At 37.7% G+C, this 16,521-nt stretch overlaps 2 protein-coding genes across 2 annotated transcripts; one reads left to right on the top strand and one right to left on the bottom strand.

Moving 5' to 3' along the window:
* Positions 1-1,178: 1,178 nt before the first annotated feature.
* On the bottom strand, positions 1,179-5,975 carry LOC106179815 (uncharacterized). Its single transcript, XM_013563583.2, has 4 exons — positions 5,647-5,975; positions 4,902-5,020; positions 4,365-4,472; positions 1,179-3,325 (listed from the first exon to the last, which is right to left on the bottom strand). Exons 1-4 carry the CDS (start codon positions 5,748-5,750, stop codon positions 2,331-2,333), a joined length of 1,326 nt encoding a protein of 441 aa, XP_013419037.2. The 5' UTR covers positions 5,751-5,975; the 3' UTR covers positions 1,179-2,330.
* Positions 5,976-10,373: 4,398 nt separating this feature from the next.
* On the top strand, positions 10,374-15,737 carry LOC106179816 (uncharacterized). The gene is made up of 3 exons (XM_013563584.2): positions 10,374-11,381; positions 14,025-14,117; positions 15,162-15,737. Exons 1-2 carry the CDS (start codon positions 10,704-10,706, stop codon positions 14,109-14,111), a joined length of 765 nt encoding a protein of 254 aa, XP_013419038.1. The 5' UTR covers positions 10,374-10,703; the 3' UTR covers positions 14,112-14,117; positions 15,162-15,737.
* The last annotated feature ends 784 nt before the right edge of the window (positions 15,738-16,521 follow it).

Here is a 16,521-nt window from a genome sequence, read left to right as displayed (position 1 = left end):
GTATTTATTGTAAAGCGTATGACTAACTCGATCACTGCGCTTCTTCTTGAAGTATCGTTTAGAAAAAGCACCGATTGCCCCTTTTAACTCAGCCTCTGTGGAGGAAAAAACTAAAAGAAAAAACTCAGTCCCGTGGAAGTGCTGCCAAATGATCCTAATGTTTTCTTGGTCTCCTGAAACCATAAGCGATGAATATTGCATTCACTGGGATTGAATATTGCGGAAAATGTGTTATTCAGGGGCGCACATATTCACAGGGCTGTCTGCGTGCTAATTTGCATGTAATGTGCTAACTCATTGGTAGATTGTGCAATCAAATGAAGGAATGGCGTTTTCAGAATAGGGGCCAATGTTCAAATATGCACAAGCCAAAACAAACAAACAAACGAACAAACAAACAAATAAACAAACAAAAATATCCATGCAATTAATCTTGAGAAATGAAAAAAAAAAGGCTGATATGATTCTACAGTACATTCCAGTACTAATTGCTTCCAATGACCACAGCAACAGTGTTATCGTAACAGCATTTTATCAGCCAAAGATATAAAAAAAATTGTCAAAACTGTATATTTTAAGCACATTCCTGCCCTTAAGCATCAGAAACATGAAGTACGTGGAGAAATTACTTAACATTTATTGTAGCAAGATATGAATAATTGTTACCAGCATCCAGGTGCAATAAATTTATTCACACCAACATCTGTATTTACAATAAGTGATAATGAGTGTTCATCGGAGCCTGGGGAGGCACCTTCTCCTCGATCAAGCAAGCTCTCATATAATTGTGCTTTTTTTTCTTTTGTTCCCAGCAAATTACTTCGCATCGACAGAGGGGTGACTGACTGTTTTATTTTAGTGGTGTAGATACGTGGAAATCAGCTTGAGGCACCGGCAAGCGTTGTTAAAGATCTTCTTGTGAAGCAGACAATTATGGCCGTCTTCACCTGTTAACCCTTTCACTGATGAATTCTGGAGATGACAAATCAGACTTCTCCAATTGCAAGCCGGTGTCAAAATCTAGGGCGAGGCTTACCTGTACAAATGAATGGGAAGAGAACTCTATCATGGGGGGCGGGGGAGGGGCAACAAAATGACCCTAAGATTGTATTTGAAGTGTATTTTATTTATACGCAAAAAGAACAAATCGGTATTCTCGCCAATGTGAACTTCTGATGTGAAGTCTTCACTCCGATTCTTATTACAAAGCATACATAGAAATGTATAGTTATACGTATTTTATATATACATAAATAGAATAAATCAGTATTCTCACCAATGTGAAGTTCCGATTCTTATTACATAACATACATAGAAATCTATCGCTACAGTTACTTTAACTGAGATTATTTCACAGTAGGCACCATGTTCTCATTTGAGCAACAACTGACGTATAATGAAATTACACATCTCAAAAAAGGATGATCTTTCAGTACAGGGAGTCTTTAGCTTATACGCTGTATTTCATTTTTATTGAGCGGACCAAATAAAAAACCAACCTTATGTTAAACAAATGATGAAAGCGATTGAAGCTTTGGGTTGTAGTTTTTTTATCATATTTATGATTCGTCAATAAATTTTAGTGGATTATTCTTTTTCTTACTCTTTGGTAAAACCTGGCCTAAAAAATTCAGTGCGGATGCTTGTAACCTGCGCTATTTTAAAGAATATTTGCTGTGATCTGATTTCTTCTACAAACAGAGATAAATTCCACTATGTCGAAGTATACTACCAAGTCCTTACATCTTTACGTTGAAGGCAAATAACAATGATATTCATAGGAGTTGGTACAGACGTTAGCAATAACCTTCTACTCACAGCTTATACCTTACGAGAAGAGAGAGTTGCTACATGTACTATGTGCGGCTTAGTCAATCTCGAGTTCGCGTTAACATCATGTGTGCTTTCAATCACGAGTAAGATCCAACACCTACCCTCTACCAGGGTGAGTGATAGATTTTTTACAGATATGCACAGATATGTCTCTAGCTAGATAGATGGTCATTTTCAGCTAAACCCATGAGTTCAGCTGTAAATGACTATCTATCTAGCTAGAGACATATCTGTGAATATCTGTAAAAAAATCCATCACTCGCCCTGGTAGAGGGTATCCAACACCCATCATCAATGTAGGCCCTATATATGGGTCCTAGTGCAGCTTGGTAACCTAACTACTTGTAATACAGTGAAGGGTTCAACATATGTGGCAGGTGTGATTATGGTGGCCGCGAAGTGCCAAGTTGTTGTTTGTTGCTTTTTTTTCATAAAACGCAAAAATAAATAAATAAATAAATAAAAAATGTCACATCCGAAGATTGGATTGTCCCAGATTACGTCATTCCCATCAGGGCAACTTGTAGAGCAGGTGACGCCACGGGACCCCATCGGGGGTGCCCGGATGTACCACTGCTGAAAAGGGATGAATACCTCTCAACGTTCTGAGCATGGACTTTAGACTTGCTAAAGTGCAAGTATGAATTTTTCTTTTGTTTTCTTGGTTTTGCATGGTCGCTTTTCTCTTTCTTTGCAACAATTTTGATATCAGTGTTAAACCTCTTTGAAGAAACGTACTGAGAGTTCCACCGTTGAGTGCGTTCTCTTTCAAATCTGTCGTGAAGTTCTGTAAGTTCTCGGTGTCTTTTGTTTAATGCCTCATCTCTTTTTCGGCTTTCGTCTTTGATGCGTTTATTATGATCCATTACATGTTGAAGCTGAAGTTTTTCCAATGAATCATAAAACGTCTTTTGCCTCAAAGCACGCTCCTCTTCGACATTCACTTTGTAAACGGCCTTGGCTCGCTTAAATTGCAAAGTCTTTTTGTCACGAGCAAGCAAGGCGCTTGCTGCAGATCTTTTTGCTTGAACAGAGCGAGAACGGACGATTTTTCGGCGTTGGATATCGATCATCCTTTCCTCTTCCTCGGGTGAGGGTCGCACAGCAATTTGAGTTTGTGATCGTAAGTGTCTGTGCATCGGGTGTCCCAGTTGTGACACGTAAGGACTTGGGAAATCAAGACTGGAATGAACTTGTGGGGGCTCATAGTCCGCCGGAGGTTTAGCGGTTTGGTGTTGGTTTTTTGGCTTTTGTTTAAATAGTTCAATGAAGGAAGACCGCCTCTCTAACAGCTTCTTCTCTGGAATGAGTTCACTTTTACCTAGTGTAAGTTTTTCTTTTCCTTCTTGTTCACTATGAAGATTCTGTTCTTTCTCTTTTTTCTTTTTTGGTGGCTTTGGTTTGTCTTTATCTGTGATGTTTTGATTTAATTTTGCGGAGTTTTCGTCTTTTGGTGCCATCTTTCCTTTGGTATCTGCATTAACGTTTGACACTGAAAATTAAAAAAAAAGAATCATGATTGACTCAAAAATAAAGTACAAAATGCATTATGCGGTTATCAAAATTACATTCGGTCTTCCACTCTCTTACTGTCAATTTTTTAATGTAGAAAACACCACACTCTTGAAGAGAGATGATAGATTTGTTGGAAAATGATGGCGCTTAATGTGAAAGAATAAATATTTTATGAAACATTTTTATCACTTTACTTTCAATCCACCCAATAAAGGTGCAGATAACCTGTTCTGCCCACGCAGTTTGTAGTTATGATGAAAACTCTTTCCGCCTGCGGATGAGTGGTGTGCGCGTTTATTAATGCCTGACGTCGTATTTAGTGGTCATCTCAAACGTCAGTCTGAGAAAGGTCACTGACCGTGACAGTCGCAAGGAAACAAAGGATTTAAATGCTAATACTCAGTCGACTATTCAACCTTGTGGGGAGTTTTCGGTTAAAAAATAAAGCGTTATGTCTACAGTTTTTTTTTCTTGTTTGTGAAAGAAAATAATTTTTTAAACTTAACTTTTACTGACCATTGCCAAATTGATAATTCCTACACGCAAAGGCGCTGCGCTCAAACGTGTTTGTGGATAATAGAAACGTTACTTCAGTTGCCATAAACAACTGACTTGTGTCATTATAAATTAACGAGAAGAACAGAATATCACTTACAACTAATCTAAAAGGTTTTCAAAGTCATAAGTCAAAGAAGTCTAATCGATAACAAACGTAACAAAAATAATACACGTTCTTCACATGGGCATATAACCATCTGATCTTAATTTTAAGCCTCCATAAACAAGCATATAATTAAAATTTTCTGGATTTATACATGTTGATCCAACATTAATATGCTGGGATTATGTGATATATCTCATTGAAAAAAAAAAAACAAAAGTTGAAGTATATTTCTGGTATATACTTTTTTCAAAAGAGGCACAATATCAGAGCTTGTCATTGAGCTTCTCTAATGCAATTGAAAGAGAGGCGCACATAAAGATAAACGTTACATACGCGATGACTGTAAACTTACCGGACTCGCCGTGTTTTTTGTTGTTTGGTCTGCCCGGTGCGGGTCCGAACTTTGCTTTACGCCCAGCAGATGTAAGTATAGGCTCAAACTTCAATTCGGATCGGTAAACTGTAAAAAAGAAAGTTTTTTTTTTCTCGAACCATTGTACTTCGAACGGGGGTCACCCATCCCATCATTCTTTATATATTCTGGATCCGCATGTTATGGATTTTCAGCGCATATTATGAATTTTCAGCATGTATTCATATAATTTATGTAGTGAAGTTTAATATATGAATACTATTCTTCATTCTTTAACTCCTATATGAGATTACTGTCCAAAATCGTGGGAAGAAGGAATCTAGTGAAAGATAGGTATGGCTCCAAAACCTACCGAAAAGAATTTTAATTAAAATCGTCTTATAATGAATGGGGGTTGGTGTTTGATGGCCATTTGGGGTGCCAGGAAAGGACAGGATTTTTTGGATACCTTTGCCTTTCAGTGAGAAGTTTATCAAATAAAAATCACTATTGATACTGGTTGCATTTGGCTCTTACCAGATTTTGTTGCTTCTCCTTGCAGATTCACTGCCATGCCATCCCCTCGCACTGAGGACGTGGAATCAAAACTTAATATTGGAAGGTGTTCATCGCTTTTACTTAGTTTTTGCTTCCGTCTGTAAACAACATGGAGTAATTGGAAAATGAAAAGAAGCAAATGTTTAGAGGAGAGTTTTTGGGGAGAACGAGTGGCAAAACTCAATAAACCTACTCCACTCGATAATCAAACACGCTTTCCTTTGTGTAACTCCTTACTACTGCTGAATAAAAGTTCTTAAGTTGCTTCTTCGTTATTTGTGCAATTCATTACTTAATATTGTTATAATATTTTTTTTATTTTTTGTTACCTTAGGTTAGAAAAAAAATAAAATACAGACAAAAAATATCTCCCTTCAACAATGAAATGAATATGATAGATCTATTTCCATAATTTTGCCGATCTGGTTGACTTGCCATTTTTACAGTCGGGAAGAAAACATAATTGTAGAAATAAGTTCCTAATAAGCTTTTATTCATGAATCTTTCAGCAAAACTTCCGTTTTTTTCCTGTTTACCATTGTGATGAAATAAGTCAAGGCACATACAGTGTATAACAATACTTCAACAATTCAAGATATACATGGATAGTGTAAATCTATCATCCGAAAGTTTTGGTTATTTTGTAATTTAAAATGATCTAAGGCAAAATAAATCAGACACCTGGCGGTAACCAACACTATAACAAAGCCTGAACTCGACTTACCTGCGTTCTTTAACTATATAGTCGTTCATAAAGGAACGCAGCCTCTTCAGGTCGCTCAGTGAAGTGGTGTTGCGCACCCCGATGTCTATCTGGGGAAGCGGCATGGTGACAACAAGAAGATCCTGCAGTAAGTGGCTCTTCTTCCCCGTGGGTACTGATGTCTGGTCAGTTATCAATTTGGTGGACTGTCGCTAAGGGGACCAACGTCGCTTAATAATCACTTCAGTGGTTGTGCTACCTCGAACTAGCCCGATCCCTCACTCATATTTGTTCATCAAGCACCCTTGTTTGCCCATCCATTAAAAGCCTCACAAATTAAGAGTGTACATAGGCTCAATATGAGCACAAATCGCAGTAGGATTCAAAAGCGTATGGTAATACTCGTTGTTATTCATGGCTGAATGGGTTATTTTGCTTTCATTCCTATTTGTTTTTCTTTCTGTGGTGTTGGTGAATTACATGAACTGCGACATAAATTACCGGAAAATTGCGTATAGTACAGTGCCATCTAATAATTATTTATATTTTTTTTGTTGTCACATAAATATCAAGGGTTATGAAATTAAATACGGGTATGACGCGCAGGATTTTTTAAATATATCGTGTTCCTTTTTTTCGTGGGTAATTATAAAATTTACTCAAACTACAGAGAGAGGAAACTGAGAAGACTCCGGATGGCTTGCTGCCTTAACCTCAACCCCACCTAAAATGACAGAATACATGTCGCCTTTCACAGACCACTGCCAGCTAATACTGGATCACACTTATCCCTCATGTAAACGTAAGTGAAAGAACAAACATTATCAATCAGACAGAAACGCTCAAGTTGCTTCTTTTATCATCTAGGGCGTTAATTCCGATTTTGGTTTGAGGATTATGTTTCTTAAAGTACACTGTAGGAGTTTACACTTAATTTTCAACCTTTGACAAAAGATATATAGACAAGTGTACCGTGAGCGTGTACTCCCGCGTAAAAAAAAGAGGATTCTAACAGATGTAAGAAAAAAGAAAGTACCTTTACAATTTCCATAGCTTCAGATCTTATATAAGATATGCCTTTAAATTTTTTACGCGTTTTAATGTGAATATTTTGCTAGCAAATCGTGAAAGTAACGGTCATAAGGAAAGTTTGATTGGCTGGACATTTCAGAAGAATACACAAATATATGTTATTGCGACGGCGGTTCAACTTGAATAAAAATGCGAAGCTATCTCAACTACCGCAATTCTCTTCCTGTCAATAAATGACACTGGTCAGTTGAGAATTTTGATAAGAAGTCGAAAGGTGAATGCCTTGTAACAGCACAATAACTTTGAGTTATGACCTTATTTTGTCTTATGTATACAAAATGCATTCATTCGACTAAAAGTGAATGCTTCTGATACAAAAGGGAAAGGCACTGTTACAGCCAAGGTGCGGAATAACACAATACTAGTAGGTTCTGTGATATTTTAACTTCTTTTGGCTTTTGGCCTATAGCAAAACACTTGGGGTTCGTAAGTGCACGCATTTGCATCCAAGCATATTAACTGAGGTGTCCTGACATCATTTTATTTGTTCTAAGGGATTCTATAGCGTGTCAGAAAAAAAATGGATATGTTGCACTATGCATCGTAGGTAGCAATATAGAAGTGAGTGCGTGTGGCAAGGCATAATCAGTCGCGTGGCACTCCACACAGGCATCTGCACCAATGTATTATGACTGCAACAAGGAGAGAAGAATTAGTCAAGCTTTGGTTTCGCATTCTTTGTTGTGCGAAAAATCTAGGATCGCATTCTGCGCTGTTTCTACGAAAACCGTTCTCCAGGAATCAATACCCCTCCCTTTTCTTGTTATCCAGGGTTCATTAGTGTATTCAATTAAAAGCCTAAGTTGGCCTCAGGTTAGATTTGGTGGGCAGTGTAGAGAGATAGATGTTACATGACGTACATGATACACAAGTTATACATAGATGGATATTTTATGTTAAATGAATTTTTAACTTTAAAAACATCAACCACTGCTTGGGGGAAAGAAACAAAACAGCTAATTGTCAATTTTCCACAATTAACACGTGCACTTTAAAGGTCATTTCCAATCAACTTTGACTAAAATGACGCAAGGGAAAGGATGCTCCAAATGAGAAGCGTAAAACAACTGCTCCGCGTTCAAACCTAATTTTGCGATCAAACGTATTGCGAAACATGGTGAAATACGCTAAAAATATAACAAAATGTCCATGTTTTTCTTTAAATAGAAACGTTTTGTTTGTTCCGCAAGTGGGAAGAACACGATAAACGTCAGTGCGGGTTCCCTGGGGATGGCCGTGTTGGTGCCAGGCGTTATACTACTTTGGCAATATCGTTTATCTCGCCTATACTTATTTTAATGCAACGATTTCATTTCTATATTCCCATAGTTTTTATTACTGGCATTCTTTCTGGTAAATGTAGTCCTTGAGGAATAACAAATAATTTGGTTATGATGCAAAAAAGCAGTAAGATTGAAAGTAAAAGGTGGCTACAGTGTCGAGTCGAGAAAATATTGACTGGGCTTATTAGTAGGCAATCCTTATTCTCTAGAGACGGATCCCCAGATCTCTAAGCAAGGATAATAAAAAAAGTGGTGTTTGTTCGTTGGATTTTTGTAGTCCTAAAATTGTCCTCATCTCCTTTACGGATGATTCGTCCTGTCTCTAAAGGCACGTGACATTTTTTGAGAAATGAAATTACGAAATCTGTTTAAAAATACATTTTCTCGCAAAACCAGTCTTCAATCAATGCACGTAACCATTTATATTCTAGCCTAGGGGAAGAATATGTAGTAGTGGAATCCATTTGTACTCAAGCCAAGAGGGTCGGCACTAAGACAAATCATTTGTAGTTTACGTCACCCAATAGCAAAGAAGTTTCGTGGTGCCTCAGCACTAGAAGCCCATGTTCAGCAATCTAATGGTCCAGGGCCGTCAGTTCAAACACGCCTTTAAAAATGCTCTTTTAAGTGTAAATACTAATAGGATCCTGTAACTTGAGTCGCTGTTTTTAATTTGTTATGGTTTTGATTAGGCCATAAACTTTTTATTTAAGCTAATATACCTATCCATGAATTTAACGATTGTATAAGTACCGCAATTAACTAATATGGGAACATTTAGACACTGTAGATCTATGGCTTGGCATTTTGTCGAAGACACTCATCCAGCGTCTCTTAATACGGCCTCGGTCTAACAAATATGGTGTCTCTAATTACAAATATAGGTAATCAATCGAATAAGGTCAGCAGCAAGGCATAGCCAAAAAAAAAACAGCAACAGCGTGTTGGCCATCAAGATAGTAACTGCGTTTTTACATACACGTAATGCACTTGGCCACAAAGGGTACAAAAATATGCGCAGTAGCGTAATCCCAGTTATAGATTTACGCAATGAAGCATTTTTATTGTACTTTAAGGTACCAAATAATAGTGAATCAGGGAAAATGCAGTCGGGATTCTGTGTTTCAATGTATCCCTTTAGTCACTGAAATAGTGATATCAATGATGTTCAATGATGTTCAATGATATTCCCTTTCTCTTTTGAGCAATATTCTGCTATACAAGATATCTAGCTTTTAATCAACGTGTTCCTTTCTTGAAATATTGAAAGATAGCACATTCCGTCTTGACGTGCTTTGTGCACACCGTGGGCTTACCACGTAAGTCTCCAATACTAATTTCTATTTCGGGGGACGTTTTGAAAAAAAAGGGGAAACTGAAATAAATAACTGTAATGGACCTCACAGAAGGAGAAAAAAAGGCATACCTACTCTTGTTGGGGAAGTCAATCGGGAGGAACCCACGTGATAAAGTGCTTCAAGAATTAAGGGACGCGGGTCATCTCCGGCCTACGCCTGAACCCTGGAACGTCACTTTGATTGAGTGATAAATTTTAGATGATATAATCAAAGCACCTATCTTCACCCACGAATGTTTTGCATTGTTTTCAAGTTTATGCCTCAACATTTCATCATTCAAATCATGCGCCTAATTTTTTCACGGTTTTTTCACGGCCCGTTCTGTAAATAAATAAATATTTTCTGACAGTCTTCCATATTATATTTGTTGATCCATCCTCCATTTTTTGACCGTCTTCCGACAGAAAAAAATTAGATACCCGTCAATGTAAACTTGAAAATCTTACCGTGTTCCGGAAGACTCAGAAGACGGCCTAAATCCACCCCTGAATAAATAAATAAATAAATAAATAAATAAATAAATAAATAACAATAACATTTATGATAATAATAATAATAATAATAATAATGAAAATAATTCATTTCTACTCCTTCTTTGTTATTCTTCTTTCTTTTTCTTCTTCTTCTTCAGTTGCACTTTCAGTTTTGGAATGTTTAATCTAAACCTGAAAATGTAGCCTATTACAAAATGTGATACATTCAATAGCACTAAATTCTGACAAAAAAAAACAGTGTGACGCAATATGCTACCAATTTTTTTATTTGCACCTGCAGCGTTCTAAAAGGCAAGCCATTTTTGTCTGTTCTCGTTAAAAAATATTCAAGCTAATAGATAGTTTTTCTTTCAATTTCAATGGCCCGCTAAAACTTTCATGCCCTTCAACAATAAAGCTTCTTATTAATATTTTCCCAAACGCGTTAACTCAATGAAGATATGTTTCGTTCTATAGTCATCGCCTTCAGGAATATTTTTCGTCTTAAGCGTCTGCAGGCGTTTTCTAATTTCCCGTTCAACCAACCTATCAATATTTAATCTCGCACACTTACAACTATGACAGGCACCACGTTAAGAAGTTCCAATTTTAATTACCAAGTCCTCTGAGAGATAATTACGCTGCTTGTAATTGCAATCGAACTTTTTTGAGATTAATTTTGGCACCAACAAATGTTGTCAGTCACCGATTTTGAATACACTCTCCTCTGCCAAAGACCCGTTGAAGACTGACGCAACCATAGCGTGCGGCGTGGACTGGCAGTGGGTTGACACTGATGGCAACGAGAGAATATAAATTCCGTAACATACCTCGACTGTAGCCAGTTAGATCTCCACCACCAGTGAGGAAAAATGAAGTCGTTTTTGGTAATAGTCGAACTGCTTGTATACTCACTTCTCTTCTCATCTTGCTATGTGCAAGGCGGCGACAGATATAGAAGAAGAATGGGATGGGGAAAACGCAGCGAGCCACAAGTGAGCGATATTTCGTACCTGCTTTCGGCTGTCGATTCACTGTCTCAAAATCCTCCTGGCAATAACGGCGATGATATGGATCGGCCAAATCGTGGCTGGGGAAAACGCTTCTCCGGCAGTGACATGGCAAGCACGATGGACAAACGAGGGTGGGGCAAAAGATCCACTACTCTCGACCTGGAAGAGGTGAAACGAGCGATGGGATGGGGTAAACGCTCTTTTTTCAATGAGTCCCCGGTCCGACGCGCTATGGGGTGGGGGAAGCGAGAAAGAGCACCAGCAGGGTGGGGAAAACGTAATCAAATTTTGGTCCCGGAGTTAAAAAAAGGCTTAGGCTGGGGAAAACGTATTCTCAAAAGTGACGATGTCGCAGATGTAGAGGACGCCCCTCAGATGGACTACAACAGGCGTTTTCTCCCAGGAAATTCCTCCGCATCAGCAACAGACTTATCTTCTCCAGTTTCAAATAAAGAGTCCACGGACATAAGGGACAAATCAGCACAGTGTCAAAACAATATAGAAGCATTCTCTCGGATGCTGGACATGTTTGTGAAGGTGAGGAAAAATTCACTTTTACTAAGAAATGTTTAACCGATAGCTTCACTCAAAAACGTTTTACTTCTATAATTTCATAAAATTGCTGTACTCTACTTCTATGACTTTTGCACGGATGCCATTGCCTTTAAATGTGTAGAATGAAAGATGTATATCACCTCAACTTTAAATAAGCATGTTGCGTGTAAAGATGATAATAATGCAACAGGTTTCGGTAGAAGCACAGTATTCAATGTTTACTTGGAATTTCAAAATCAAGACACGGCCTTCTTCGCAAATCTTCTTGTCTCATTTTACGATGAAATTTTCCAATCAGTCCATTAATTTTACATATTACCTTCACTATAGATTTTGTTTAATTTGTTTAGGTTGAGAATTCATTTCGGTGATATTTGGAAATATTGCTTCTTGCATTTTTTACGGTAAAAGGTTCAAAAACTTTTCGATGTCAAAGAAGGTCTACCGAATTTCGACGAGTTTTGTTGATTTTCATTCGCAGATCGATGTCTTCTTCCCGCCTTTCCATGGCCGAAATCCTTTCCCATATCTCGCATTTTGGGCCCATTATGTGATCTCCATTCCTGACCTTTCATCAAACATCACAGTAATCAGGGAGTCGTCTGCTCAGTAGCAGACACTTCTCTCCATTTTGGTTGACTCCCTCAAGGACCTGTGACGGTCTCCCGACAATGACGTCAAACTATAAAAAAAAAACTTATATTTTTGCTCATATGTGCGCATCTTTATCTAGGGAGGAATAATTCACTCTTACAGGATACACTCTGGGACAGGCTGATATCCATGTTTTAGATTCTTTTTAAATAGGAATTCGTACGAAAATGTCAAAACCGATTGTAAATTGGCGACTTATGACTAATTTTAATGGAGAACGGTGTCCCGATCGACTGAGTATGAGGTCATGGATGGCTCTCAGCGAAGTTGTTTTCATGGAAAGTTAAAGCCATTAACGTCATGTCTACTTTGCGCAGTAAATTAGTACATAACATCTTCCTTATCACCATAGACATAAATCCATGTCAACTATGAACGAAATGTGTGGATAAGAATGTGTTTGGTCAAGACACAGCGGATTAACTCATCCGCGATCAAATATGGCGACTCACTAAAAAGCTTTCCGCTTAATTCCCGATTAGACACTGAATAGATGCCCCGCTCAGTGGTCGCATTCACAACAGATGACCCGCGGTCTTTCTGATACGCAAACTAAATATGGACGACCCTACCAAAAAACAATACCAAATAATCCTTTAAAGATCCCCCTGCCTTCACATGCGCCTTCCCTGCAAGGGCCTAGCAATTACACCTCGAAGGCGAAATTTAATCCGTGTGAAGGCTGGGAAACCATTAAAGGATTAGGCGGTCTTGCTTTTATGTAGGGCCCGCCATATTTGATCTGCGGATCAGTAGATCCGAGGATCATCTGTTCTGAATGCGACCACTGTTGTACCACACTGTCAGGGATACATGTATACCGGTTCCCGATTCACAATCGACTACTTGGCGTTTGAACACCTCAAGCCTTAATTTATCCCCATGGTGGCACTTATCGATAGTCAGTGCCGTTCCATCACACTTCATCGGTAGGCAGGCGTCCTAACCTCACGTAAGTTCTTGTTAATAGACTATAAGGTGAACGTTAAGAATCAATTTATCCGTCCCCGCGTTCTACTGCGATAATTCTTTCACTAATTAACCCGTATCAGTAGGCCCTATTTTGGGATATCTAGATATTTATTTTTTTTTCATTTATATTGCCATTAGCACTGTGTACAGTTTAGTGGCGTTTTCTTCCTTTCTTTCTTTTCGTAGTACATAGATTATTTGTGTATATTTATTTTGTATTTTATGTTTTTTTAAAGAGAGTTTACAATGCAAAAATAGTTTCCTCATTTTCTCTCTCTTTGAAGAACCTTTCAAATTTTATACGATTTACACCGGTCACCTTTAAAAGAGTATACTGTAAGTGCTTGAAAATTTCTCAAAGTCATATTTTAATGCCTACATACCCTTCAAAGTTACTTATCGTTTTTAAGGTTGAAGTTGGAAAGATAAAACCCCTCAAAGTATCTTGTGTCGATGATATTTCCTTTTGAAATGTGCAGAAAGATAGAGCTGTCTTATTTGTAAGTAAGGCGTTAAGAGCTGAATTACTAGATTAGAATTGATAAAAAATCAAACTTTAGGGGCGGGTCAAGCAAGAAATCTTGAGAAATATAAAATTGCTTTTAAAATTTTAAAAATTCGATTTTCGGATACATACCGGATAGCATACATTTAAGTTCATTCCCAGCATAGAACGTTCTATTTCCCGCCACGCTTTGTAAACTTCGCATTAATTGGGATGAATGTGGCGTTGCCAGGCGAAAAAGGGTTAGGCTGACATTATGCCCAGAGGCAGGCTATTGTGGTTAGTTGGGCAGGTCGGGGGGGGGGGGCTTGGGGGAAGTTACAGTGGAGGCCATAGTGGAGCACATACATGTACCTTTCATATATCTTACCTTCCATAATACGAATATCTCAGTCAGTGCATATCAATGCAGGATATAATTCTACGACAAAACCTCAAACTTGTAGAAACTCACTACAATCGTATGAACTGATCCCCTGTTTATTTTTTTCCAGATATTGACCTATGAATCGTGTGATTTAGAGAGGGAAGTTATTAGTAAAATGCTTGCCCAAGTACGAATGAGCTTGTTAATAGACTAAAAACAGGTAAGTTACAACAAGACAATCGTGAACCAATACAATGTTTTTGTGCGTTACAATCAAAATTTAATGCCAAGTTTAATTATTTTAAGTCGTGCTTTAGGAAGGAAACACTTGCTTGCGACCCTTATTTTCAATGCTATTCCACAAGAAACGAATACGAGGCTCCAATTCTACATGACTACTATCGTGGTGCCATCTGGTGGTCACTTTTCTCCCGGTGTTTTAAAATAAACTGAGGTTCCAATTCACAGAGAGTCCACCATTCATACAGATTTGGGATAGCGTGAAGTAATAGTCAAAATCTAGAATGGCACTTACCTGAACAAATCAATGTGTCACATGGGACTCCCTCTAACTAATAATAATAATAATGGTTTTATTTACGTCTCACGTTTAAAAATAAAACCCACCCTACTGAGGCTTATGAGAGGGTAAAACCTGAGAAAATACAGTTGAAATTCATAAAAGCTCTTTAAAATAAAATTACCTATTAATTTAACATAAAAAAGAATATGCTATATAAAACTTTTCAATCCATCTCGTCTGTATCAGATTTACTTCTCCTCCACATCATTCTGTGTACGTTTTTACTGTCTAAATTGTATCTGGTCATTTTGCATGAAAAATTTAAAGTTTTCATTGTCATTGTCACGTCACCAGCTTACCTCATTTCTAAGTTAACTGGACAGAACAGAATACAGTGGACGGGATTGCACGGGTTGGGTAAAAGATTAGCGCGTGGGAGTTAGGCCTCAATATTTCGTTTCAATTTTTATGTTTGGTCTGATAATTAGACCTACCTGTATAACATCTTATGATTGTTATCTTTTTTTAACTTCTGGTGAATCCAATCTTCCTTCTAGCGGCAATCTATATGCAATTGGCAGTAGGCCCTACATCACCAGCTTGATCCTTATTTCCTTTAATTAGATATTTGTGAATATTAAGAAAGCTATAATCAAAACTCGACAAACTAAATTAATAGTAGCGTTATCAAGAATGGGAGCAAAATGTTGTGCTTCCTCAAATTTCTTTTATTTTTTCCAGGTTCCCAAGGATATGTCGTATTTCCCATCACCTTCAGCCTTGTGGTAAATTATTTTTAATCTTAAAATCTACGAAACGAATGGTCTCAAACAGTGGTGTACTTGAAACACTATTACCTCGCTCTCAAGAGTATTTTTCAAGACTTCTTATGTGCATGACTGTACACTCGCTGTAATTAGCACAGGGGAGAACCACGCAAAAGATAATCAGACTGAAAAGAAGACTGCTACATTTTCTTGCTGCTGTTGATAAAGTTACAGGAAAAAAACAGCAAAAGTTGATATAGAATTAAGTCTGTTATTATTTTAAAGTATGGACTAGACTTTCATGCATGTAATCTTAATCATGCAGATTTCCCTGTTCAATCGATGCGCTCTATCGTAAATTCGACTGTCACTTGGACAACACTAGGTGATTTCTTGTTGACTGAGCACATGATCGTGTCGTAATTATTCATCAGGTTATTGAATTTGAACTTAAGTTCACTCTCAAGGGTGAACGAAACGGTTGAGCGAAAGGTATGTCAACACGTGAATCTATAGAAAATAAAAGTTTCCACATGTTAGATGCTGGCGATTCACGTGTTTGTCTACACTGCACCATGTAGAAGTACAAGCCCTTGAACGAATCAACCGTGTTCGTATATCTCCATTGTAGTCTCCTTTGTGATGGCTCACAGTAACAATACTCTCTATCTGGGTGACAGTTTCCTCCTTTCCACGCCAGGGCCATTCAGGGACCCCTCTATCTTTGGTTTCCCACAGACATCGCTGGTTTACTCTTTTCCCTCAAAGTTGTCCCGAATTTCCAAGTTATTTATGTTGTTGGGTATATAATTCGCTTAAATACCAATCTCAGTAATTAAAAAAAAATAAAATTGATCAATGTGTTAAATCAATAATACAACATGTGTGAACATAGTCCTCCCGCTTTTTTTTTTTTTTTTGACCACATCCTTCGGACCTTTCACCGTCTTTTCAAAAGGACTAAAGTAGAACACACCAACGGTGCCCTTTGTTCGAGACTTAATCGTTCCTCTTGATCATCTGAAGGAGATACAAAGTAAATAATCAAGACTAATGTATTGATTGTCTTGAAAATACTTACTTTTTGTAATAAGATGAAATTAAACTGCTTGTAATTTGACTTGCATGAGATCTTAACACATAACTATACACGTTTCAGATCGATAAATTAAACACTATCCTTGTATAAGATGACGGTATCCCTATCTCAAAATATTTAGATAAAAATACCATCATAAACAACATGGTTCGTTAGCCTACTAGGCCCAAAGGAATAATTAGATTGTAATAGAGAGTGCTAATTTGAAAATTTTCTCTCGGGTTCTCACACCATG

Source organism: Lingula anatina, chromosome 1, assembly GCF_051362555.1.
Source record: "Lingula anatina isolate TDL-2025a chromosome 1, LinAna3.0, whole genome shotgun sequence".
Lineage (NCBI taxonomy): Eukaryota > Metazoa > Brachiopoda > Lingulata > Lingulida > Lingulidae > Lingula > Lingula anatina.
The sequence above is the reverse complement of the archived record's forward strand: the minus strand, read 5'-3'. Positions and strand labels throughout refer to the sequence as shown.

Coding starts and splice junctions, on each gene's coding strand:
- LOC106179815 (XM_013563583.2), bottom strand. CDS start 5,750: ATGCCGCTTCCCCAGATAGACATCGGGGTGCGCAACACCACTTCACTG. Junction 5,021..5,646: donor TATATAGTTAAAGAACGCAG/GTAAGTCGAGTT, acceptor TGTTGTTTACAG/ACGGAAGCAAAAACTAAGTA. Junction 3,326..4,364: donor CAAAAAACACGGCGAGTCCG/GTAAGTTTACAG, acceptor TTTAATTTTCAG/TGTCAAACGTTAATGCAGAT.
- LOC106179816 (XM_013563584.2), top strand. CDS start 10,704: ATGAAGTCGTTTTTGGTAATAGTCGAACTGCTTGTATACTCACTTCTC. Junction 11,382..14,024: donor TGCTGGACATGTTTGTGAAG/GTGAGGAAAAAT, acceptor ATTTTTTTCCAG/ATATTGACCTATGAATCGTG.